Source organism: Nycticebus coucang, chromosome 7 (genome assembly GCF_027406575.1).
Source record: "Nycticebus coucang isolate mNycCou1 chromosome 7, mNycCou1.pri, whole genome shotgun sequence".
In the NCBI taxonomy this organism is placed as follows: domain Eukaryota; kingdom Metazoa; phylum Chordata; class Mammalia; order Primates; family Lorisidae; genus Nycticebus; species Nycticebus coucang.
Genome location: NC_069786.1, coordinates 27,381,465 through 27,409,071, shown reverse-complemented (window position 1 = coordinate 27,409,071; position 27,607 = coordinate 27,381,465). Strand labels below are relative to the sequence as shown.

At 39.1% G+C, this 27,607-nt stretch overlaps 1 protein-coding gene across 6 annotated transcripts in view; it reads right to left on the bottom strand.

Annotated features, from left to right (window-relative positions):
- Positions 1–223: 223 nt before the first annotated feature.
- RAB3GAP1 (RAB3 GTPase activating protein catalytic subunit 1) overlaps positions 224–27,607 on the bottom strand; it is a 142,813-nt gene continuing 115,429 nt past the window's right edge. For 3 of the 6 annotated variants that reach the window (XM_053596676.1, XM_053596681.1, XM_053596680.1), the window contains 7 exons: positions 8,706–8,802; positions 8,512–8,615; positions 8,262–8,377; positions 6,736–6,838; positions 3,014–3,034; positions 1,729–1,933; positions 224–991 (listed from right to left, as the gene is read on the bottom strand). In XM_053596676.1, coding sequence (XP_053452651.1) covers positions 906–991; positions 1,729–1,933; positions 3,014–3,034; positions 6,736–6,838; positions 8,262–8,377; positions 8,512–8,615; positions 8,706–8,802 — 732 coding nt within the window. In that variant the 3' untranslated portion in view covers positions 224–905. Of the gene's footprint in view, positions 1,934–3,013; positions 3,035–6,735; positions 6,839–8,261; positions 8,378–8,511; positions 8,616–8,705; positions 8,803–27,607 lie in introns of all 6 variants that reach the window. The other 3 variants (XM_053596678.1, XM_053596677.1, XM_053596679.1) reach the window with 3 other exon arrangements.

Genomic DNA, 27,607 nt, shown 5'->3' with positions numbered 1-27,607 from the left:
CTCTAAAAATAGCATAATGGTGGGCGCCTGTAGTTCCAGCTACTCAGGAGGCTGAGGCAAGAGAATCACTTGAGCCCAAGAGTTACAGGTTGCTGTGAGCTATGATGCCATAGCACTCTACCAGGGGTGACAAAGTGAGACTCCGTTTCAAAAAAATAAAACAAAATTAAGTGAAATATGATTGAAATACTCTACAGAAGGGAGAAAGTAAGAGAAAACTGGCCACAGAAAGCAACACTCTCCTTTTTATTAGATTCACAATCAGTTTTTAAAGTCCAACTTTCCCTTGGTAGAAATTTTCTCTGTTATTAACTTCCTCATTAGAAAGCAAACTCTGTCCTTGAAAGAAGCTTCTTCTGCTTGGTCCAGCGCTGTGCTCAGCCTGCATCTGCATGGCTTCCTAGTGCAGTGAAGTCCAGCAGGGCAGAGGGAAGCACTGTGGGGCTGGGTGGCCACAGGCCTCCCCTGCTGTATCTGTACACACAGACACGTGTACACATAAACATTCTATACATACACTTTTTCATTTTTACAAAAATAATACAGGGTTTGCACAGCTCTATTAATTCCTTAAAATTACACAGGCAAGGTTTATGCTTAAATGTCACCACTTTCTACTTTAGATTGAAGTGGGTATTTTAGGCCTAAAAATAACTTCAGATCACCAAACAGAGGCCTGATAGCAACACAGATTTAATATATCCTGATCTTCACACAACTAGAAACATGGCGGTTGTCCTTATACATCCCCACAGATTATTTTCATTTTAACTAAAATACAGAAGCAAAATAGTGCATTAAAATAATCCTCTACTCACTGCATTAGCACACATACCAAATTATACTAATTCATGATAATCTCAACATCCTGAACTCTACATTTTTAGCATGTGCTCCTCTCTCCTTCATTCATGCAGTTCCCAGCCAGCAATCACAAGAGAACGCGTGCTGTGCTGTGCAAGCGGGAACGGCAAGTGTGCTGGCTGATGACCTACATGGCAACCAAAAGGAAAACAAATAAAAGAAAACAAGAAATATAAAACCAATCTGCTGTGACATTTTATAGTTTTATCAGAAGTAATACATCTAGGTTACAGTTACATGGAAAAAGAAACAAATTCTAGACTTTCCCTTAGAGTATTCAAAATGCTCATGAAAAGTTAATCAGTGTAATAAAGGTGACCACCAGGTGACTGAGTAAACAGAATGTCCCATAGCATTCTGAAAACACAGATTGTGGGACTATAAAGCTACCACCAACATATCCTGTAACTGGGGTTAACAGATACTCTATTTTGCATACTTGATACTAATATATATAACCACTAAGTGTTTACACAGACTATGAATGAGGGAATAGCCCCAAGGACAGTCACAGAGGAGAATAAAATGAACATTATCCTGCCAGAATCACTACCAAGAGCTTCTAGTGTTTGTTGTCCTTTCCCTCACACAAAGCCCATCTTTTCAAGGCAGAAATCTCCCAATAGCTCAAGCCCAGATTTTCTGCCACTAACAAGAAACAGAGAGCAAGCTGGGTGCTGGCAAGTCTTCCAGGTGCTGGTTTGATTCCTGATCGATTGCACAGGGCCCTCTCCATGACCTTGACCTTGTGGGTTCTCCCTGGCACACCCTCCCTCCCATAGGAGGTGGCAGCACTGTCTCTGAAGCCACCGACGAGGTAACACTAGAAGAATTAGAAGAAGGAGGTATCTGAGGAAAAGGCACCTGCAAGTCTAAAATCCTCCTTGGTGAGGACACCGTACATTCGCTGAGGCAGAGCTTTGGAGTAGGGAGCAGGGCGTGGCACAGTGGTGCGCAAAATGAATTCCCGGCCAGCAGGAGGTGGGAAATCTGACACTGAGTTCTGCCTTCTTTCTTCTAGGGAGCCCATTCTTTTCAATTCCTCCTCTGGTGAAGCCATGGCTGCAGCCTTGAATAGAATCAAATACTAAATTCAAAATCAAGGCAAATGTTAAATGCAGACACTTTTGAAGGACAGATGAATAAACATGATAAATACATAAAAATGTCCTACATTACTCAGTAATGCAGTCAGCTATATTATCATTATTCAAAAAATACAGAAAATGCAAGAAGCTTGAAACACTGCATGAGCAGCCAGACTGGTGACAGAGACAGAAGGGATAAGACTGCCAGGCAATCTGCTTTGAAAAGTGAGGGCCGTATTCAGACATCCGATGAACAGGGATCCAGGAGCTGTCCGGGTTTCCTACGTTTCCTCTAGCGGTGACCCAAGCCCACATGTGATCTCTTCAGTCCACCAAGTAGCTGTTTCTCTCCAGAGTCTCAAAACATCATTTTCTTGTTTGTTTTTTTCTTTTTTTTTTTTTTTGTAGAGACAGAGTCTCACTTTATGGCCCTCAGTTGAGTGCCATGGCATCACACGGCTCACAGCAACCTCTAGCTTTTGGGCTTACGCGATTCTCTTGCCTCAGCCTCCCGAGTAGCTGGGACTACAGGCGCCCGCCACAACGCCTGGCTATTTTTTGGTTGCAGTTCAGCCGGGGCCAGGTTTGAACCCGCCACCCTTGGTATACAGGGCTGGCACCTTACCGACTGAGCCACAGGCGCCACCCAAAACATCATTTTCTTTTCAACTCTTCCCATCAATTCTTTTAAAGCTCACTTGACAAATTAAAATGGGGGGTGGGTGGGGTGTCTGCTGTGCAGCTAATGTGGTGACAGAGGTGCATGTAAAAACGGCCACAAAAGAGACGCTCTCATTACAGGCATCTATTTTTCATTAAAATTGCATAAAATACAGCCTTTGTTTTTAACTCTGATCACTATACTTCCATTACAATACCGTCAATTTGGGAAAAAGGAATTGTTTTGGCAATGGAAACATGAAATCATGTTAAGATAAGCATCTGCAAGAAAAGTATGCCAAATCCAGACTGTTCGAAAGGTGGTTAGTTTTAATGACCTTATGAAGTTAGAGGGATGGAAAGAAACAAGGAACTATGAGGGACAAAGGCTATTTTGTTACCTCATCAGAAGATTCAGTCAGCTTGAGAAAGGGTGAGAAAAGAAACAGTGATGAAAGGGAAACAAGCGAGATGGTTTAAAAAGGGCTAGACAAGAGAATTCAAAATTATTTCAGAGACAGCATGCATTACATTAAGGAACATGATCCTGTCAAGAGAATGTTCAAGACAAACAGAGCCACACCACATAAAACACACCCAGCTGTCCAACAGAACAGATGCATCCCATTACTCACTCACGCTTCTAATGGTGCAACAGGTGGTGCACAGAGTGTCATTTAATGGGGAAATGATTCAACAAAAACCTAGTTCTTTTACTGAAGAATTAAGATGCTAAGAAAAAGTGCTCATGGCTTGAGAAATAGATACTCCAGTGAATTTAAGGAGAGATGCCTAAGAGTTTATCTGAAGCAAAACCCAATCAGTCATTTACTTGCTGAATTTCATCTAATATGTACATAACCACAGATATATAATCATGATAAAGTTTATCATTTATAATTTTAGGTTCTAAATATATAAAATTAATAATGTGAGGGTATATGGCACACTTCTTGGGTGTGTAACACAACTAAGAGAGGGATTCTACCTAACAAACGCAAACACTGTAACCTAGTTAACCTGAAATTAGAAAAAAAAAAAAAAATACATATATAGCCAGGTACCTTGACCCACCCCTATTATCCCAGTACTCTGGGAGGCTAAGGCAGGTAGATTTCCTGAGCTCAGGAGTTCAAGACCAGCTTGAGCAACAGCAAGACTCAGACTCTAAAAAATAGCTGGGTGTTGTGGTAGGCACCTATAGTCCCAGCTACTTGGGAGGCTGGGACAAGAAGATTTCCTGAGCCCAAGACTCTGAGGTTGCTGTGAGCTGTGACGCCATAGCACTCTACTGAGTAAGGCTCTGTCTCACCAAAAAAAAAAAAAAAAAAAATTCTATGGCTCAGCATCTGTAGCTCAGTGGTTAGGGTGCCGGCCACATACACTGACGCTGGTGGGTTCAAACCCAGTCTGGATGATAACTACAACAAAAACAAAAACAAAACAAAAAAGCCAGGTGTTGTGGTAGGTGCCTGTCCTCCTAGCTACTGGGGAGGCTGAGGCAAGAGAATCGCTTAAGCCCAAGAGTCGGAGGTTGCTGTGAGCTATATGATGCCATGGCACTTTACTGAGGGCAACAAATGAAACTCTGTCTCAAAAAAAAAAAATATATATATATATATGTGTGTGTGTGTGTGTATGTGTGTGTGTGTATATATATATGTATATATAAAATAAACACATACCATAAAAAATTCCTAATGAAATTTCATCACTTTTTAAAAACATATGTTAAAATATTAATAAAATTAATGTATACTGTCAAATCACATGGCAAGAAAAGTTATATGAATAAACTTTTAACAGTTTACTTTAGCCAGACATTTAAGAGCTGAGTTTAAAAACATACCAACCAGAAGCTTGTTATATGGATTACATTGTCTACCAATTCCCTAAAAACATTCTCTGTAAAGTCTGAAGGTTTGAAATCTTTAAATTATATAATGTAAGACAAATGTACAAGTTCAATAACCTTGAAAGGGGATTAGCTATATAGTGAGACCACTGAAAGGTTGATATACTGTACTCTATTTAGTGATTCTGAAAAATACCTTACATATATTAAGTGGCAAACAAGAATAATTAAGTTGGCTCAGCACCCGTAGCACAGTGGTTATAACGCCAACCACATACACTGAGGCTGGCAGGTTCAAACCCGGCCCAGGCCAGCCAAACAACAATGACAACTGGAACAACAACAAAAAAAATAGCCGGGTGTCGTGGCGGGCACCTGTAGTCCCAGCTACTTGGGAGGCTGAGGCAAGAGAATCGCTTAAGCCCAAGAGTTTGAGGTTGCTGTGAGCTGTGACGCCATGGCACTCTACCGAGGGCAGCATAGTAAGACTGTCTCCAAAAAAAAAGGAATAATAAAGTTATGATATACTATAACCCAATTTTTAATACGATATATACAGTTGTATATAGTAGATGTTAAGTGTTGACAGTGATCATCAGTGAGTAGTGAGAATATATGATTAATTTTTTATCATGTTCTCTATTGTCAAAATTTTTATAAGTCTCTACTTACTATTAGTAGAGGGAGTGGAGAAACTATTTCTTTTTGGGGAAAAATAATTTTGCTTAATTATCCAAAACAAGCAATACTCTCAGCACTAAAATTATAAATACTTTGAATTTTTAATCTTATTAACACACAACTTTTTAAAAAGGATCAAAGAAGAAAGAGTTTTTACAGTAGGAGGAAAATTGATATTGGTGGTTAACTAGGAAATGTGCTTATAAGTTTCTGAGTAGTAAGCTGGCAAAGTTACAGGATGTAAAAACAAATTCAGTTCTTGTCTCATGCCAGAGACAAAAATAAATTAATAAAAGAAAGTGTCTATTATTTTCTAGAAGATTAATTTGTAAGGAAATAAAATATTGGGTTATTAACTTGGAAACTTAAGTTTAGGGAGCTATATCCTGTAAATAAATTTCAGTTTTTAACTCTTGCTAAAACTTTTTATCAGTATATTTGGCTATTATTTGAATATATTAACTAATTGTATTCCAGACCAACTCAACTGAAGTTATCCAGTTGTTATTCATATTTAGACCCATGAAAATTCTTTCTCTTATTTGATTCTGAAAAACTGGGTCATTTTAGTGTCAGCACAGTGCCAGGTAAGAGAAATTTATATTTAATGCACATCATAATGTTTTTATCAGAATATCAAATACTAATGAGCCCTGACATGAGATCATCTGTGGGATGCCAGTACTTTTTTTTTTTTTTTGAGACAGAGTCTCACCGTGTCACCCTTATAGAGTGCCATGGCGTCACAGCTCACAGCAACCTCAAATTCCTGGGCTTAAGCGATCCTCTTGCCTCAGCCTCCCAAGTAGTTGGGACTACAGGCGCCCGCCACAACGCCCAGCTATTTTTTTTTTTTTTGCGGTTATCATTGTTGTTTAGCTGGCCAGGGCCACGTTTGAACCTGCCAATCCTGGTATATGTAGCCAGTGTCCTAACCACTGAGCTAAGGGCGCTGAGCCGCCAGCACTTCTTAACCAGTAAACAGGGTACTATATTATATATTTTTAAACTTTTACTTTCACTAGTAGAGGTAATGATGATAATAAGTTTTCAAACTGGTCTTTCCTTCTGTGCTAGAGTCTGTTTCTATAGTCTTAAAAACCTGAAATCCTTCTCTCTTCCTTTCTATGGAACATCTATTGGTCTTTTCACCATTAAAAGAATAGTTAGATTTATAATTCAAAGTGAATTGTAAATCCACTTTGCAGCATATGGGGTTTAAAGAGAAGGTAAAATTGAACTCTATTCTACTCAAAAGCACCTGCAGTGAACATTTTTTCCTACAGCACAGCACTGTCCATTGCTGAGTCCCTGCCAGCTTTCGCAACAATGGATTTCAGACCTTTTCAATTTCTGAAATTTAGGTCCTGGAATATACTTATCATTTTCCTTAAGCATGTGGGAGAGCAAATGGATTTCAGATTCAGCAGTCACAGAGTCATAGTTTCTTCAGTGTTCAAACCCAATGCCCAGATGTCCTCTCAATTAGCAGCTGTATAAATTAGCCACGTGTGTGAATTAAAATAGCATCTTCCCAAGTTGAGGTCTAGAGAGACCAGGATGGAGTCAGTAATGAATCTCACATACCCTCTGAGCATTCACAAACAACTTGTGAATGATCCTGCCCGCGTGTCCTCTTCCGGCACCGGTGACTAACACTTCAGGCTGTTCCAGTAGGCAACTCACAAACCTAGGAGAGAGAGGTAACACCAGGATGGAGACCAAATTGTTTGGCTGCCCGTGTCCATCCTCCCACAGGAATGTTGTTGACAAATCCTCCCCGATTCTGGCTAGACCTACCATGGCTGGAGGGGAAATTTTATAGGCCAGACTGACATTTGGAAGTGAAATTAATTTAGTTGACAATATTTCTGCTTTTTTCAACTGTTTTCATAATTGTTTTTAAAAAGCCCATCTCTGTCAAAGTGTAAGAAGAAATATTCAATCTATTTTTTTTAGACTAGAGGCTTAGAAAATGCTACAGTTAATAAAAGATGAAAAAAATTGAGGGATAGTAGAAACTAAGTTTTATTTGTTCAGGAAAGTGATGATCTATATTTGTTTTTGTATGTTTAAATGTATGTTGTGTTGGGCCAAGTCTCAACAGTAAACTTTGCCATTATATGTTGGAAACACTGTACTTCCAAGTCTATCACAGATAGTGTACGGTGGAACCAACAAGAGTCGAAGGCACAGAGCCACCAGGCCCTGCCACCTGCTCACTGACACTGCTATTCTAGAAATAATTCCCTTGTTTAGAGCTTATTCTTCTAACTTAAAAGAAGGAATTTTCAAGAGCAAAGTAGGCTGGGTGAAAATTTCACTCTACAAAAGATATAAAATTCAGACAAGAACTTGTTAAAAGCTATAACAAATGTCTTGTCATATAATATTAATTATTTAGCATGGATAATGCCATTTCCTGCAGAAAAGCTGATGAAAGTTTAAGATAATGACAAATTCAAACCATGGAACAAGCTAATTTAGAAACACTTTATCACACATTAAAACATCATCCTTTCACTTGAGCCCTAGAGTTTGAGGTTGCTGTGAGCTATGACACCATGGTACTTTACCAAGGGCAACAAAATGAGACTGTCTCAAAAAATAAAAATAAAGAAAGAAAAGAGAAGAAATATCCCAGTGGCCAAATCCTATGATAATTAAGTATGTCTTTGTCTCTAGTCAATGCTTATTTCAAATAATAAGTGAGTACCACAAGAGTTTCAATATCTTAATACAATTTTTCCTTTTGCTTCTTTTTAAGATCAAGGTCTCACTCTGTTACCAAGGCTAGAGTGCAGTAGCCAGATCACAGCTCACTGCAACCTTGAACACCTGGGCTCAAGGGATCCTGCCTCAGCCTCCTGAGTAGCTGGAACTCCTTGTGCTTATCACCATGCCCAGCAAATTAGCTTTTTGTAAAGATGGGGTCTCACTTTATTGTCCAGGCTGGTCTCGAATTCCTGGCCTCAGCAATCCTCCCACTTTGGCCTCATAAAGTGCTAGGATTACAGGTGTGAGCCACTATGCCCAGTCTATTACAACTTTTCTTAAGAGAGTAGGAGCTTTTCTTACTGTAGACCAAACTGAGTTAGCCAAATAGCAATTACCTTTCAAGATCTTCCTTTTCCTCCTCCTGTTCACATTTTTCAGTTCCAAACTTGGCTTTCAGTGACCGGGCTCTAGCAATTAGAGCTTCCACATTAGTAATCTGGTGGATGATTTCCTAAGAGAGGAAAGGGGAGAGACATAAATTGGGAGACAGCAAAAAAGCAAAGCCTTATTAAAAGCATATCCTCAAATAACTACTGCCAACTGAGGAGAACACTTGGCAAGATTTTGACACCACATCAAACTTACTTCCAATTTCTTGTCTTCTGGATTGGGGAAGTGCAAAACTTTACTGGAATGGGATATTATCTGCTTTATAATCTTCTTAACTGAAGAAATGTTTTCCAGAATTTCTATTTTTAAAAAAATCAAAGCAATCATTAAATAAAGTAAAGTATAATTTCACTTTGGAAATAAACTGACTAATCAAATATGACATTTACCTTCTTCCTTTACCTTGAGTACAGCTGCATGAATCACACAAGGTAACAGGTGCCGAGCAAGGTTTGCAGGTTTCTGGATTGCGAGATAGTGCAGCACCTGAAGGAGGCAAGTTACATAAACGCTCAATGCGGGCGTCACAGAACAGAGCACCATTTACAAAGTACAGAATGCTCAACCACTCAACTCACATCGGCAACAAGAGAGTAGAGAAAAGCTCTCTTCTTTAGTACCTATCCCCACTCAGGCAGGTAGGTAGTACTATGCTCAAAGGTAAGAATAACATTACTGAAAGAACCTAAAGGCTTGGTGCCCATAGCACAGTGGTTATGGCGCCAGCCACATACACCAAGAGTGGCAGGTTCAAACTGGGCCCAGGCCAGCTAAACCACAATGACAACTGCAACAAGAAATAGCCAGGCATTGTGGTGGGCACCTGTAGTCCTGCTACTTGGGAGGCTGAGCTAGAGAATTGCTTGAGCCCAAGAGTTTGAGGTTGCTGTGAGCTGTGATGCCACAGCACTCTACTGAGGGCAACGTAATAAGATTCCGTCTCAAAACAAACAAACAAACAAAAAAGAACCTAAGAACATCAATTTTTAATAATAATAAATATTCTCATAATTTTTTTGACCATATGTAGTACATGCAGATTAGGAAAATAGGAAGAAAATAAAAACCATTTGTTAATTATAATACCTAGAAATAACAATTATTAACAGTGGGGCATTTTCATTCCAGAATTTTTGAAGACATACAATACATGTAAGGGAATAATATTAAATATGTACAATACTGTTTTATAATCTGCTTTTCTCAATATTTCTAAACATTGTTAGTGACCTTCCACAAATTTATTTTTTATTTTTTTAAATTTATTTATTTTTGTGTGTGTGTGTGGTTTTTGCCCGGGGCTGGGTTTGAACCTGCCACCTCTGGCATATGGGACTGGCATCCTACCCCTTTGAGCCACAGGTGCCGCCCCCCTTCCACAAATTTATTTCGATTGTTTACTTGTTTTGGTTTAATTTTTTTCTAAAATGGAAATTGTTTTTATTATTTTTCTTATAATAAAAATAAAGAGAAGTATGTGCAACACTTGGCTACCTTTAAGCTCTTTATTCAACAGCAGCAAAGATAAAAGTAGTATAACCTTATAATTATGTATAGTTATTATGTATCAATAAAAACTTCTTTTATTTATTTTGTTTTGTTTTTTGAGACAGAGTCTCACTTTGTCACCCTCAGTAGAGGGGCGAGGGCGTGGAGTTATAGCTCCCAGCAACCTCAAATTCTTGGGCTCAAACTATTCTCTTGCCTCAGCCCCCCAGGAGCTGGGCCTACAGGAGCCTGACACAATGCCTGACTTTTTTTAGAGACGGGGTCTTACTCTTGTTCAGGCTGGTTTCGAACCTGTGAGCTCAGGCAGTCTACCCACCTCAGCCTCCCAAAATAAAAAATTCTTTTAAGGCTTGGTGCCTATGGCTCAAGAGGCTAAGGCGCCAGCCACATACACCTGAGCTGGCAGGTTCAAATCCAGCCCGGGGCCCGCCAAACAACAATGACAGCTGCAACCAAAAAGAAATAGCCAGGCGTTGTGGTGGGCGCCTATAGTCCCAGCTACTTGGGAGGTGGAGGCAGGAGACTTGCTTGAGCCCAGGAGTTGGAGGTTGCTGTGAGCTGTGTTGCCACAGTACTCTACCCAGGGTAACAGCTTGAGGCTCTATCTCAAAAAAAAAAAATTCTTTTAAAAGTATAATCTCATAATGTGTTCCTGATAAATGCTCAAGGATTTCAAAAATAAATTAAGAGAAATATAATGCAGAAATTCTGAAATCCTACTTCCCTGCCAAAACTACACATTTCTATGCTCTATGACTTTTTTCTACGACTGTTTAAACAGAAATAGATATCCAAATGTAATTTCTTAACAGAAGTCTATAATTTATGTACTGTTCTATAATTTGTTTTGTTCATTTAATAATTTATGGTAGCTTTTTACTTTTTGGCCTGCAGTTGTGATTTCAAACTTCACTAAAATTAAGAAATATACATACCAGAGTAGTACTTATAATTTAAAGAAAACATGAGCACCTGTTTACTAACCAGCATGAGAGACAGAATAGAACTAGGACTTTCCAAGCCCCCTTAATCAAATCTTTCTTCTTCCACTTCACTCCTCCCACCTCTCCCCAGAAATAACAGACTCATTCTTAGGCTCTTCTTTATAGTTTTCTCACATATGTAGTCCTAAACAATATATTGTTTACTTTTACCTGGTTTTAACCTTTATGCAAATGAAACGTTTCTATTTATACCTACCAGCCACTTGCTTTTTTTCATTCAGCATTGTTTTTAAGATTCACACATGCTGCTACATGCTGCAGTGTATTCATTCTCACTGTTGTACTAAAATGTTCCTCTACTGCTGGAGCATAACCTCCACCCTGATTCATGGCTATTACAAATAAGGCTGTATGTTGTTACACCTATTTCCTGGTGCACATGGCACATACAGAAGAATTTCTTTAGGGTATATATTTAAAAATAGAACCAGGATACCTACAAGATAATGTCAAACTATTTTACAAAGTGTTTCAACAGATTTATATATTTTTTAAACAAAGTCTTATTTTGTAACGCTTGGTCGAGTGCTGTGGCATCGTAACTCATAGCAACCTCAAACTCTTGGGCTTGTCAAGCCATTCTCCTGCCTCAGCCTCCTGAGAAGCTGGGACTACATGTGCCCACCACAACGCCCAGCTATTTTTATTTATTTTTTATTTTTTTTATTTTTCATTTAAGTTTTTATTCTTTATGAAGTTAGAAAATGCACTGAAATACAAGTTATAAATTTCTTCGCAATAACACAGACATGTACACTACACTCAATCTTAGTGACACATTTCTCTCGGGAAGAAATTACTTTAAAAAACAGCTAGAAATTTGAAGATGAAGGTGATAAAAAGGAATGAAGTAACTACAAATGTTCTTCCTCTTCAGAAGCTGTCTGATGACAGAGCCAGAAGAGATGTTCTGCATCTATCAGTGACTTCCTTTTCATGTGTCATAGAAAGAGTTCAACATGCTTTACAAAATCCATTATATTTTAAGACCATTTCCAATATCTGCTATCATAAATCAAGAAATCCATTTATTCAAGGTTACTTATGGAGAATTAATCACATAGAAAATTTTAACAACTCCTTTTTCAAAAATTAAAGTACTTTACTACACTTGGCATTCCTATACATAATGTGGATTCAAACACTGAAAGCATTAAGGGCATATAATTAAAATTCATGGGCTTAGACATAAAATTTAAAAAGTTTGATATGTAGAATTCTCTGTAGCAAATATTCCAGAAAAATAAATCAGAATATAAATACAACGCAATCGCCATTGCATTTCTCCTCTGTTTAAGTGGCATTATGTAACATAGAAAGTTGTTACAAAATGCTTATATGTACTTGATATAGCCTCAAAAACATGTAATCAAAAATATCTAAAAAAGTGAGACCAAAAGAAGCATGGTACCATGCATCAGGAACAAAAACTCACGAATTTCTCTATTGAAGATGACTTCTGAAACCTATCTTCCTAATATGGAAAACAAATTTACTCAAAAGAAAAATATCAACAGGTCAGCTCAGCTACGCAACATTTACAGCCTTACTGAGAGGGTATGGCCATTATACCAAAATTCATCCATCAACATACAACCTTATTTCCCATTTAAAGTTAATGAGAATATATTTTATTTTAAATGAAACATACAGGCAACATTTCAAGAATTAAAGTACAACCATAAACTTTTAATTTCATACTTCAAATATCAAAAAAGCAGTAATTCCTAAAATCATGAAAACATGAAGTGACTATACAGGAAAAAAATGGACATTTAAGTCATTTTGTTCATTCTTAATATCATATAGTAAAAACAGATGTACTTATAACTTCAGTCTACAGATAGCATACTTCATGAAGTCATTTAAAATAGTACAAATGGGGCGGCGCCTGTGGCTCAAAGGAGTAGGGCACTGGCCCCACATGCCGGAGGTGGCGGGTTCAAACCCAGCCCCAGCCAAAACCACAAAAAAAAAAAAAAAAAGAAAGGAAAAATCAAGATATACATGCTACCAGGGTGTCAGAACCCTCTTCTGCTTCTATACTTCAAAAGAGGGTTAAGCAATGTATGCTTGTATATACATATGCGTAAGTACTTTATATAGACATGCCCACATATCTATCAATATTTTTAAAACCTGTAAAATCTACACCAACACCTCTAATTTCAATCCACTAGGTTCATTCTCGCCTTCCTCAATTTCACATTTGCATCTCACTTCACAATAAGAATTCTTCTGACTTCCAACAACATCAACAGTTTTACTTTATCATTCAACTAAATAATACACCTAAAGAGTTTCAGAACTGCTTTACCCACACCAATACAAAAAATAAACCTAGAAATAGGGTTCAGGATTTATTTGCAGTCCTTTCCCATCCCCCACCACAAATGAGGGTATACACCAACATCTCCTATGTGCCATAAATCACTTGGATTATATTTTCCTTCCTATCCCAATCCCCTTCAATATGGTTATGTTACTCATTTGAAATCTAGCCAGGTTCATTTGTCTAGGCCTGCTTTCAATTTTAGATTATTTTTCCTCTTCCCATCTTATTAATTTACTTTTTTGAATATATAGAACATTAGTATTCTCTTGGAAGTCAAAAGTATACAGAAAATACACCCTCTTCTATTTTATTTTTTTGAGATGGAGTATGATTCTGTTGCCCTTGGCAACTTTAGTGCCCCGGCATCTTAGCTCACAGCAGCCTCAAACTGCTGGGCTCAAGCAGCCCACCCACCTCAGCCTCCCAGAGTGCTGGGATCACAGGCAGTGTGCCCTTTTCTAAGTGTCACTCCTTCCCACGTTCCTTCTGCTCTATCTTTCCCTCCCTCTTCCACTCTCTGGCTAACTAACTTCAGTGTTTTCTGGTTTGTCCTTACTGAGTTTCTTTTTGTAAAGACAGATATATGTTTTCTTAATTCCCCTTTTTTCTGCACACAAAGTGTAGCACACTATTTTTTCTTTTTGCACTTTATTCTTCTGAACATGTCCTAAACACCACTTTCTATCAGTTAATAGGGAGCTACTTTATTTTTGCTAATAGTTGTACAGTATTTCATTAGGTAAATGACCCATAGTTTATTCAACAAAGCTCTTAAATTTGGGCATTCAGGCAATTTATAATATTTTATAATTACAAGTAATGCTGTAATGGACAAGCTTGTGCATTTATATTGTTGTACCTTTGAAAATATTAGGGTAGGGCAGGCACAGTGGCTCATGCCGGTAATCCCAGCTCTCTGGGAGGCCGAAGTGGGTGGATTGCCTGAGCTCACAGGTACAAGACCAGCCTGACCAAGAGTGAGACCTCATCTCTAAAAATAGCCGAGCATTGTGGCGGGCACCTATAGTCTCAGGTAGTCGGAAGGCCGAGGCAAGAGAATGACTTGTGCCGAAGAGTTTGAGATTGCTGTGAGCTATGATGTCAGAGCACCCTACTGAGGGTGACAAAGTGAGAGTCTGTCTCAAAAAAAAAAAACAGTTTTAGGTATATTAACAACGAAAACCACAATCAACTCCATAATGTTTTCATCACCTCAAGAAAAAACTGTTAGCCGTCACTCCCCATGTCTTTCCCATTCCAAGTCCTAGGATGCAATGTCTTTTTAGTTTTTTTCCATATGAACTTTATTATCAACTGGCTAACTGCATAATGAAGCCTTTTGGTATTTTTATTATTTTTCTTTTTTTTTTTTTTTTGTAGAAACAGAGTTTCACTTTATGGCCCTTGGTAGAGTGCCGTGGCCTCACACAGCTCACAGCAACCTCCAACTCCTGGGCTTAAGCGATTCTCTTCCCTTAGCCTCCGAAATAGCCGGGACTACAGGCGCCCGCCAAAACGCCCGGATATTTTTTGGTTGCAGTTTGGCCGGGGCTGGGTTTGAACCCGTCACCCTCAGTATATGGGGCCGGCGCCTTACCAACTGAGCCACAGGCGCCGCCCGGTATTTTTATTATTGCATTAAATTTATAAGTCCATTTAGGGAGATATGACTGTGATGATACTGAGAGTTCCTTAATCAAGCACAAGGAATATCTATTTGTTCAAGTGTGTTCTGAGGTATGCTTTATTTTCTTCACTTGTATTTCAAACATTTTCTGTTAAATTTATTCCTAAATATTTTACCTTTTCTCCCCTCTTATAATGATGTGAAAAATTTATTTCCATCTTATGAATGGTTATCATCAGTGTATATGAATGATATTGACTGCTGTATACTAGCTTTTATCCTGTTACCTTGCTGAAGTCTTTTGCCTGAATTAATTTTATCCTTGAGTCTTTGGATTTTTCCAGGCATCATGTCATATCATTTGCTACAGAGTTCTTTCTCTTCAACAACTATGCCTCTGCTATTGCTTACCTTGCTTAATCACATTGCCTAATACCTCCAGAATAATGTTTAATGGCAGCAGGGACAGCAGGCAGCTTTGCCTTGTTCCTGACCTTAGTGACCTCTAAGACTTACCCATTAAAATACTGTGTTCAGGACTGAGTTTTCTATAAATTTTTTCATTTTCAAGGAAGTAGCCAATCTAAATTTTCTCAAAAGTTTTTATTGAATTTTCCAAAGGCTTTTTAAGCACACATGGAAATATAATTTTCTGCTTAAACCTATAAAGGAAGTGAATTATATAAAAAGACTTCTAAAACAAAAAAAACTTCTAAATAATTATTCTCCCATTTGATCAACATATATTATTTTCCTAAACTGGTATTAGAGTCTGTTCACTTAGGATTTTTGCATTGAATTTCTTTTTTTTTTTTTTTTTTTATTTATTTTTTTTCATTGTTGGGGATTCATTGAGGGTACAGTAAGCCAGGTTACACTGATTGCAATTGTTAGGTAAAGTCCCTCTTGTAATCATGTCTTGCCCCCATAAAGTGTGACACACACCAAGGCCCCACCCCCTCCCTCCTTCCCTCTTTCTGTCCCCCCCATAACCATAATTGTCATTAATTGTCCTCATATCAAAATTGAGTACATAGGATTCATGCTTCTCCATTCTTGTGATGCTTTACTAAGAATAATGTCTTCCACGTCCATCCAGGTGAATACGAAGGATGTAAAGTCTCCATTTTTTTTAACGGCTGAATAGTATTCCATGGTATACATATACCACAGCTTGTTAATCCATTCCTGGGTTGGTGGGCATTTAGGCTGTTTCCACATTTTGGCGATTGTAAATTGAGCTGCAATAAACAGTCTAGTACAAGTGTCCTTATGATAAAAGGATTTCTTTCCTTCTGGGTAGATGCCCAGTAATGGGATTGCAGGATCGAATGGGAGGTCTAGCTTGAGTGCTTTGAGGATTCTCCATACTTCCTTCCAGAAAGGTTGTACTAGTTTGCAGTCCCACCAGCAGTGTAAAAGTGTTCCCTTCTCTCCACATCCACGCCAGCATCTGCAGTTTTGAGATTTTGTGATGTGAGCCATTCTCACTGGGGTTAGATGATATCTCAGGGTTGTTTTGATTTGCATTTCTCTAATATATAGAGATGATGAACATTTTTTCATGTGTTTGTTAGCCATTTGTCTGTCGTCTTTAGAGAAAGTTCTATTCATGTCTCTTGCCCATTGATATAAGGGATTGTTGGCTTTTTTCATGTGGATTAATTTGAGTTCTCTATAGATCCTAGTTATCAAGCTTTTGTCTGATTGAAAGTATGCAAATATCCTTTCCCATTGTGTAGGTTGTCTCTTTGCTTTGGTTATTGTCTCCTTAGCTGTACAGAAGCTTTTCAGTTTAATGAAGTCCCATTTGTTTATTTTTGTTGTTGTTGCAATTGCCATGGCAGTCTTCTTCATGAAGTCTTTCCCCAGGCCAATATCTTCCAGTGTTTTTCCTGTGCTTTCTTGGAGGATTTTTATTGTTTCATGCCTTAAGTTTAAGTCCTTTATCCATCTTGAATCAATTTTTGTGAGTGGGGAAAGGTGTGGGTCCAGTTTCAGTCTTTTACATGTAGACATCCAGTTCTCCCAACACCATTTATTGAATAGGGAGTCTTTCCCCCAAGGTATGTTCTTGTTTGGTTTATCAAAGATTAGGTGGTTGTAAAATGTTAGTTTCCTTTTTTTTTTTTTCTTTCTTTTTTTTTTTTTATTGTTGGGGATTCATTGAGGGTACAATAAGCCAGTTACACTGATTACAATTGTTAGGCAAAGTCCCTCTTCCAATCATGTCTTGCCCCCATAAAGTGTGACACAAACCAAGGCCCCACCCCCCTCCCTCCATCCCTCTTTCTGATCCCCCCACCCATAACCTTAATTGTCATTAATTGTCCTCATATCAAGATTGAGTACATAGGATTCATGCTTCTCCATTCTTGTGATGCTTTACTAAGAATAATGTCTTCCACTTCCATCCAGGTTAATACCAAGGATGTAAAGTCTCCATTTTTTTTAATGGCTGAATAGTATTCCATGGTATATATATACCACAGCTTGTTAATCCATTCCTGGGTTGGTGGGCATTTAGGCTGTTTCCACATTTTGGCGATTATAAATTGAGCTGCAATAAACAGTCTAGTACAAGTGTCCTTATGATAAAAGGATTTCTTTCCTTCTGGGTAGATGCCCAGTAATGGGATTGCAGGATCGAATGGGAGGTCTAGCTTGAGTGCTTTGAGGTTTCTCCATACTTCCTTCCAGAAGGGTTGTACTAGTTTGCAGTCCCACCAGCACTGTAAAAGTGTTCCCTTCTCTCCACATCCACGCCAGCATCTGCAGTTTTGAGATTTTGTGATGTGGGCCATTCTCACTGGGGTTAGATGATATCTCAGGGATGTTTTGATTTGCATTTCTCTAATACATAGAGATGATGAACATTTTTTCATGTGTTTGTTAGCCATTCGTCTGTCGTCTTAAGAGAAAGTTCTATTCATGTCTCTTGCCCATTGATATACGGGATTGTTGGCTTTTTTCATGTGGATTAATTTGAGTTCTCTATAGATCCTGGTTATCAAGCTTTTGTCTGACTGAAAATATGCAAATATCCTTTCCCATTGTGTGGGTTGTCTCTTTGCTTTGGTTATTGTCTCCTTAGCTGTACAGAAGCTTTTCAGTTTAATGAAGTCCCATTTGTTTATTTTTGTTGTTGTTGCAATTGCCATGGCAGTCTTCTTCATGAAGTCTTCCCCCTTGCCAATATCTTCCAGTGTTTTTCCTATGCTTTCTTTGAGGATTTTTATTGTTTCATGCCTTAAATTTAAGTCCTTTATCCATCTTGAATCAATTTTTGTGAGTGGGGAAAGGTGTGGGTCCAGTTTCAGTCTTTTACATGTAGACATCCAGTTCTCCCAACACCATTTATTGAATAGGGAGTCTTTCCCCCAAGATATGTTCTTGTTTGGTTTATCAAAGATTAGGTGGTTGTAAAATGTTAGTTTCATTTCTTGGTTTTCAATTCAATTCCAAGTGTCTATGTCTCTGTTTTTGTGCCAGTACCATGCTGTCTTGAGCACTATGGCTTTGTAGTACAGACTAAAATCTGGTATGCTGATGCCCCCAGCTTTATTTTTGTTACAGAGAACTGCCTTAGCTATACGGTGTTTTTTCCGGTTCCATACAAAACGCAGAATCATTTTTCCCAAATCTTGAAAGTATGATGTTGGTATTTTGATACGAATGGCATTGAATAGGTAGATTGTTTTGGGAAGTATAGACATTTTAACAATGTTGATTCTTCCCATCCATGAGCATGGTATGTTCTTCCATTTGTTAATATCCTCTGCTATTTCCTTTCTGAGGAGTTCATAGTTTTCTTTATAGAGGTCCTTCACCTCCTTCGTTAGGTAAATTCCTAGGTATTTCATTTTCTTTGAGACTATGGTGAAGGGAGTTGTGTCCTTAATTAGCTTCTCATCTTGATTGTTATTGGTGTACACAAAGGCTACTGACTTGTGGACATTGATTTTATATCCTGAAACATTACTGTATTTTTTCATGACTTCTAGGAGTCTTGTGGTTGAGTCTTTGGGGTTCTCTAAGTATAAGATCATGTCGTCAGCAAAGAGGGAGAGTTTGACCTCCTCTGCTCCCATTTGGATTCCCTTTATTTCCTTGTCTTGCCTAATTGCATTGGCTAGAACTTCCAGCACTACGTTGAATAGTAAAGGTGACAGAGGACAACCTTGTCTGGTTCCAGTTCTAAGAGGAAAAGCTTTCAGTTTTACTCCATTCAGTAAAATATTGGCTGTGGGTTTGTCATAGATAGCTTCAATCAGTTTTAGAAATGTGCCACCTATGCCTATACTCTTCAGTGTTCTAATTAGAAAAGGATGCTGGATTTTATCAAATGCTTTTTCTGCATCTATTGAGAGGATCATCTGATCTTTATTTTTGCCTCTGTTAACATGGTGGATAATGTTTATAGACTTGCGTATGTTAAACCACCCTTGCATCCCTGGGATGAAGCCTACTTGATCATGATGAATGACTTTTTTGATGATAAGCTGTAATCTGTTGGCTAGGATTTCGTTGAGAATTTTTGCGTCTATGTTCATGAGTGAGATTGGCCTGAAATTCTCCTTTTTGTTTGGGTCTTTTCCTGGTTTTGGTATCAGTGTGATGTTTGCTTCATAGAATGTGTTGGGGAAGATTCCTTCTTCCTCAATTTTTTGGAATAAATTCTGCAGTTCAGGAATAAGCTCTTCCTTGAAGGTTTGATAGAATTCTGGAGTGACGCCATCTGGACCAGGGCATTTTTTGGTTGGAAGATTTTTTATTGTTTCTTTGATCTCAGTGCTTGAAATTGCTCTGTTCAGGAGCTCTATATCTTCCTGGCTGAGTCTAGGGAGAGGGTGTGATTCCAAATATTGATCCATTTCTTTCACATTGTCAAATTTCTGGGCATAGAGTTTCTGGTAGTATTCAGAGATGATCTCTTGTATCTCTGTGGGATCAGTTGTTATTTCCCCTTTATCATTTCTGATTGAGGTTACTAGAGATTTTACTTTTCTATTCCTCGTTAGTCTGGCCAATGGTTTATCTATTTTATTTATTTTTTCAAAAAAACCAAGTCCTTGTTTCATTAATTTTCTGAATGATTCTTTTGTTTTCAATTTCATTGATCTCTGATTTGATTTTGGATATTTCTTTTCTTCTACTGAGTTTAGGCTTACATTGTTCTTCTTTTTCCAATTCCATAAGATCTCTTGTGAGATTGTTGATGTGCTCTCTTTCTGTTTTTCGAATGTAGGCCATCTAAAGCGATGAATTTTCCTCTCAAAACTGCTTTTGCAGTATCCCACAGGTTTTGCTAGCTTGTGTCTTCATTGTTGTTATGCTCAAGGAAGTTAATGATTTCCTGTTTTATTTCTTCCTTCACCCATCTGTTATTCAACAGAAGATTGTTTAGTTTCCATGCCTTTGGGTGGGGTCGAGCATTTTTGTTAGAGTTGAGTTCCACCTTTAGTGCCTTATGGTCTGAGAAGATACAAGGTAAAATTTCAATTCTTTTGATTCTGTTGATGTTTGTTTTGTGTCCCAGGATATGATCAATTTTGGAGAATGTTCCATGGGGTAATGAGAAGAATGTATATTCTTTATCTTTGGGATGGAGTGTTCTATATGCATCTATCAGGCACAGTTGTTCTAGGGTCTCATTAAGTCTCTTATATCCTTGTTTAATTTCTGTTTAGAGGATCTATCCAGCTCTGTAAGAGGAGTGTTAAGGTCCCCTGTTATTATGGTATTATCAGATATCATATTGCTCAGACTGCGTGAGGTCTGTTTCAAGAATCTGGGAGCATTTAAATTGGGTGCATAGATATTTAGAATTGAAATGTCTTCTTGTTGTATTTTTCCCTTGACCAATATAAAGTGACCATCTTTGTCTTTTTTGACTTTAGTTTCTTTCAATCCACATGTATCTGAAAATAAGATTGCAACTCCTCTTTTCTTCTGAATTCCATTTGCCTGAAAAATTGTCTTCCAACCCTTGACTCGGAGCCTTAATTTGTCTTTTAAAGCCAGGTGTGTTTCTTGCAGACAGCAAATGGATGGCTTCTGTTTTTTAATCCAGGCAGCCAATCTATGTCTCTTCAGTGGGGTTCTGTCCTTTAATTTCTGAGTTCTTACTTTGCTGCTGATCCATTGTTGGTGGTCGTGTGCAGAACAGGTTGAAGTATTTCCTGTAGAGCTGGTCTCGTTGTGGTGAATTTCCTCAATGTTTGTATATCCGTAAATTATTTGATTTCTCCGTCTATTTTGAAGCTTAGCTTAGCAGGGTACAGAATTCTGGGCTGGAAATTGTTCTGTTAAGTAGATTAAAGGTAGATGACCATTGTCTTCTTGCTTGAAAAGTTTCATGAGAGAAGTCTGTGGTCAATCTGATGGATTTGCCCCTGTAGGTCAACTGGCGCTTACTCCTGGCAGCTTGCAGAATCTTTTCTTTTGTCTTGACTTTGGACAGGTTCATCACAATGTGTCTTGGAGAAGCTCGGTTAGAGTTGAGGCGACCTGGGGTCCGATAGCCCTCTGAAAGCAGTGTGTCAGAATCTTTGGTGATATTTGGGAAATTTTCTTTTATAATATTCTCTAGTATGGCTTCCATTCCTCTGGGGCATTCTTCTTCCCCTTCTGGAATTCCTATAACTCGTATGTTGGAACGCTTCATAAAGTCCCATAATTCTGACAGTGAACGTTCTGCTTTCTCTCTCTTCTTTTCTGCCTCTTTTACTATCTGAGTTATCTCAAAAACTTTGTCTTCTACCTCTGAAATTCTTTCTTCTGCATGGTCTAACCTGTTGCTGATACTTTCCATTGCATCTTTAAGTTCCCTGATTGACTGTCTCATTTCCTTCAGCTCTGCTATATCCTTTTTATATTCTTCATATCGTTCATCTCTGATTTGATTCTGTTTTTGGATTTCCTTTTCGTTATTTTCCACTTTATTAGCAGTTTCCTTCATTGTTTCCATCATTTCTTTCATTGTTTTCAACATGTGTATTCTAAATTCCCTTTCTGTAATTCCTAACATTTGTGTATAGGTGGAATCCTCTGCAGTAGCTACCTCATAGTCCCTTGGCGGGGTTGTTCTGGACTGGTTCTTCATGTTGCCTGGAGTTTTCTGCTGATTCTTCCTCATGGGTGATTTCTTTTATCTGTTTCCTTGCCCTAATTTTCCTTTCACTTCCTCTTGCTCTTTAAGTTCTTGTGCCTGTGGACTAAGGGTTACAGGACCAGAAGGGTTAGAAAGTTTAAGAGCAAAAAAGGGATGAAAGAAAGGAGGACCGAGTGTTAAGAAAAAAAAAGAAAAATAGAGAAAGGAGAGGGGGTGGGTAAAAGGAATATTGACAAAAAGAAGAGAGGCACAGAAAGAGGGAGACAGAGCAATATAGGTGTACAGTAGGGTACTTTGATACAACCTTAAAAAAAAAAAACACCTTCTGGGGGTGCCCAGTTGGGTGGTTCCCTTGAGGTCAGCAGCTCTTTGGTAACCTGATCAGACACAGTACCCCACCTCCACCAAGTAGAGAGGAAAGACAAAAATGCTATAAATCAAACCAAAACAAGCAAACAGAAAACTTTACGGGATAAAATTGGCTGGAAAAACCAAATAATAGTGGTAGAAACACTAACAAAAATGAAGTTCTAATTATTGAAATAGGCAGCAATGGGAAATTATAATTAAACTAGAAAAATTGAGAAAGAAAAAGGATCTGTATGGAGAAGGTTGAACTTAAAAAGCAAAACAACAATCCACAACATCAAAATAAACAAAAAAAAAAAAAAACAACCACACCAAAAAAAAAAAAAAAAACACAACCAAAAACAAAGCAGTATGTATATGTTATTGAATATTGTCTGGGCAACACGTGGTCTTCTGGGGTATGAGATGTTAATCACAGTTCTGATATGACTGGAGGCTGCTAGTTTCTCAAACCCCAGCAGGTAGACACCCTAAATCTCTCTTCAGCCCACTTAAAAGGCACTTTGAACTTGTTCACTTACTGAGCAGAAGCTTTCTCAGGGATGTGCTTGTCGCTGGAATCACTGCTGAAGTGGCTATCCACTTACCCTGTGTGTCAAAACTGGTCTCTCTCTGCCCCCGACGGTTAGGGCTGCAAGGCGGCTCAGGCCCCGCCCTTAGGCTACTTGGTCGCTGGGTTACCAGCTCCCACCCAATTCTAGCTCTGCTACCCTGAGGGCGGAGCTTGCTGGGGCAGATCGCTCACAATGTCTGCCTGTGACCCAGAGCCAAACACTATTAGCTCCGTCTGGCTCAGCGGCTCAGACTGGGGCCCTAGACAAAGGCCAAAGTTCTCCGCACTCCCGCTCAGGCTCTCCCCAAGGCAGTTCAGCTGAGTGCCAAGTCCAAAGACACCAAAACAGTTCACAGGTAAGGCCTTTCTGGTTTGCAGTCTTGCTGCTACTGAACTTACAGTTGCGGGCGGGTTTACACGGATTGAACACACGTGACCACTTGCCGGTTTTCCACTGTTTTAGTCCTCCTCTTGGGGTCCAGAAGTCTCTCGCTGACTCCCTGTATCCTCTCAGGGATGATGATAGGCAGATCCCACCAGCCAGGGATGCCTGGAGTCCTATATCCCCAGACTCACGGTGCCCAGATGCAAGGAAGCTGTTACTCAGCTGCCATCTTGCTCCGCCTCCCCCGAATACATGCTTCTTGCAGGCTAGAATATCCTTCAAGGGAACCTGCGCGCTTGGGGACCTAGGGTAACGGGCTTGTTCCTTCCATCTGAAGATGACCTCGCCTGTCTCTCCCAGGCCGGTCGGTCTCCTGACTTCCGCAGCCACGATCTCCTCCTCCTGGGCCAGCTCAGGGTCTCGTGTTTGGGACCGGCAGCGGCGCGGGTGGCTGGGGGACAGGGCACCCTGCATTGAATTTCTTAAGTATTACTTGGTTTATTTTTTTAATATACTATCTTTTTCAGGTTCAGGTACCAATGTTAAAGGTGACTCATAAAAAGGATTTGGAAGTTTTCTTTTTTTCCTGTGTGTTGAAACAATTTATCTAACATTGGGACTGTATATTTCCTTAATGTTTAGTTGAATTTCCCTGTGAAGCCAACTGGGTCTGGTTCTTTTTTGTGTGGTAGTTCCCTGATAACTGTCTCTATGGAAATTGGTTGTTTCCATCTTTACTGGGTTTAGTTTTGGTAAGAATGTTCCTATAAAATTATCTAATTCAATGTGCCTTTAAATTTAGATATAAAGAGATGTGAAAGTAGTTTTTAAACATTTCCTCTTCATCAGTGATAAGTTATTTGCCCCTTTTGTCATTTCTTATTTTGTATATGCATGACTTTCCCTTTTTTCTTTTCTTTTTTTTAGGACAGTATCAAGCTCTCACTTTGGGTAGAGTACCATGGCGTCATAGCTCACAGCAACCTCCAACTCTTGGGCTCAAGCGAACAGCTTGCCTCAGTTTTTCTATTTTTTTTTTTTTTTTTTTTTTAGTAGAGATGGGGGTCTCAATTTTGCTCAGGTTGGTCTTGAACTCATGGCTCAAGCAATCTACCCACCTTGGCTTCCCAGAGTGGTAAGATTAGGGGCGTGAGCCATAGCGCCTGGCCCATTCCTTTTTTTCTTGATTAAAGTAGCTAATGGCTTATCTATTTTGTTTTCTATAAAAGAACTGGATTTATTAATTTGATCTGTTATTTCATTTTATCTTTCCTTCCTTTTGTTTTCTTTTGATTTTACTCTGTTGTTCTTTTTCAACATTTTTGAATTAGGAATTTAAATCATTTTTTATTCTTTTTTTTGTTTTTGAGACAGAGTCTCATTATGTTGCCCTTGGTAGAGTGTGGTGGTGTCACAACTCACAGAAACCTCAAACTCTTAGGCTTAAGCATTCTCTTACCTTAGCCTCCCAAGTAACTGGGACTACAGGTACCCATCACAATGCCCGGATATTTTTTGTTGTTGTAGTTGTCAGTGTTGTTTAGCAGGCCAGGGCAGGGTTTGAACCCACTAGACCTGGTGTAGGTGGCTGGTGCCCTAACCACTGAGATACGGTCACTGAGACCACTTTTTTTTTTTTTTTTTGAGACAGACCGTCACTCGGTCACCCTCAATATAGTGCAGTGGCTTCATAGTTCATAGCAATCTCAAACTACTGGGCTCAAGAGATCCTCCTGCCTCAGCATCCCAAGTAGCTGGGACTACTGGGGCCCGTCATAACACCAGCCATTTTTTTTAGAGGTGGGGGTCTTGCTCTTGCTTAGGCTGGTCTCACCATCTGCCTCGGTCTCCTTGACTGCTAGGACTATAGGCATCAGTCACCACACCCGGCCCTTTGATCACCTCTTAAGTATATTCTATAGGTTCTAGTATGTAATGTTTTCATTAACACTATTTTTCAGAAATTCTGTAATTTCTCTGCATTTCCCCACTCACTCAAGCATTATATAAAATAAGGTTTGTAAATTCACAGATAAGAAGGCCTGGCTTTTATTGTTGTTTCCTTTTTAATTTCTAGTTTTATTGCAGAGATCAGAACTGGCTGTATTATAATATTTCTATTATAAAGCCTACTGATGTTTTCTTTACGCCCTAGTATCAGTTTTTGTGAATGTTCTATGAATGCTTGAAAAGAGGATATAGTCTCCATTATCAAGGCATAATGTTTGATATACATCTAAAAGATCAAGCTTACTGAACAGCTTATTTAGAATTTTACTTTTTTTTTTTTTTTTGAGACAGTCTCATTTTGTCATTATCGGTAAAGTGCCGTGGTGTCACAGCTATCAGCAACCTCAAACTCTTGGGCTTAAGCAATTTTCTTGCCTCAATCTCCTAAGTAGTTGGGACTATAGGCACCCACCACAATACTCGGTTGGTTTTCTTTTTTGGTTGTAGTTGTCAGTGTTTGTTTTGCAGGCCTGGGCTGGGTTTGAACCTAGCTTTGGTGTATGTGGCTGGTGCCCTAGCCACTGAGCTACAAGCGCCAAGCCTTTTTTTTTTGAGACAGAAAAAACTATGTAGCCTTCAGTTAGAGTGCTGTGGCGTCACAACTCACAGCAACCTTAAACCCTTGGGCTGTGATTCTCTTGCCTCAGCCTCCCAAGTAGCTGGGACTACAGGCGCCCACCAAAACGCCCAGCTATTTTTTTGTTGCAGGTGTCATTGTTGTATTAGCTGGCCCAGGCCAGGTTCAAACCCACCCACCTTGGTGTATATGACGGGCCCCCTATCCACTAAGCTACGGGTGCTGCCTGAACTTTCCTTATTTTTGACCATTGACTGTCTTGTGCAGAGAGTAATAAGTTAAAAACCTCCTCTTAGTGTTTTGATCTACTTCTCCTTGCAACTCCAATAGCTGTTGTTTTATATAGGTGGTTACTATGTTATCTAGCGCATGCACGTTAACAACTGTTAGATCATCATTGTGAAAATAGCTTTTAGATCATAAAGTAATTTTTTTGTCTCATTTAAGGCTTTCTGCTTTAATTCTACTTTGTTTGGCATGAGAACTGTAATCCTGGGACTACAAACTAATACAACCTTTTTGGAAGGAAATATGGAGAATCCTTAAAGAACTCAAATTAGACCTCCCACTGATCCATTACTGGGCATCTACCCAGAAGAAAAAACATTATTTTATCATAAGAACATTTACATTAGACTGTTTATTACAGCTCAATTTACAAGTGCCAAGATGTGGAAACTACCTAAATATCTAGCAACCCAGGAATGGATCAACAAGCTGTGGTATATGTATACCCTGGAATACTATTCAGCCATCAAAAAAGATGGAGGTTGGACACATTCTTCTTCTTCTTTTTTTTTTTTTGTAGAGACGGAGTCTCACTGTACCGCCCTCCGGTAGAGTGCCATGACTTCACACGGCTCACAGCAACCTCTAACTCTTGGGCTTACGCGATTCTCTTGCCTCAGCCTCCCAAGCAGCTGAGACTACAGGCGCCGCCCGGCCATTTTTTTGTTGCAGTTTGGCCGGGGCTGGGTTTGAACCTGCCACCCTCAGTATATGGGGCTGGCGCCCTGCTCACTGAGCCAACAGGCACCGCCCGGTACACATTCTTTTGTGTTAACTTGGATGGAGATGGAACACATTCTTTTTAGTAAATCACCACAAGAATGGAGAAGCATGAATCCATTGTACTCAATTCTCATATGAAGGCAGTAGATGATCTAATACAAGGTGGTGGGTAGGGGAACGAGGGAGTGGGCAGGGGGAGAGAGGGGTGGGGGAAGAGAGGGCATGGTGTATGGCACGCGTCTTGGGGTAGGACACAATTCCAAGAGAGACTTTACCTAACAACCACAATCAGTGTAACCTGAATGAGTTCCAAACAAACAAACAAAAAAAAGGGACTGTTTTTTTGCAAGTATAATCAAGTTAAGGAAAACAAAAAGATGGAGACTTTACATCCTTTGTAGTAACCTGAATAGAGTTAGAACACATTCTTCTTAGTAACGTATCACAAGAATGGAGAAACAAGACTCCAATGTACTCAATTCTAATATGAAGCCAGTAGATGATCTAATACACACCTACATAAGAGAAATACACAATCAATTGGGGGGAGCAGGGGAAGGAGGGGGCAGGGAGTGGGGAGGAGAGAGGGCCATAGGGTGCTCCCACTTAAGGGGCATAATGATAGGGTATATGGCACACCTCTTAGGGGCAGGACACAATCATTAACAGGGACTTTATCTAACAAACGCAAACATTTTAACCTAAATCTCTGTACTCTCAATTAACCTGAAACAATAAAAAATAAAAAAAATCCCAAAAAATCAAGAAAAAAAAAATAAGGGCGGCACCCATAGCTC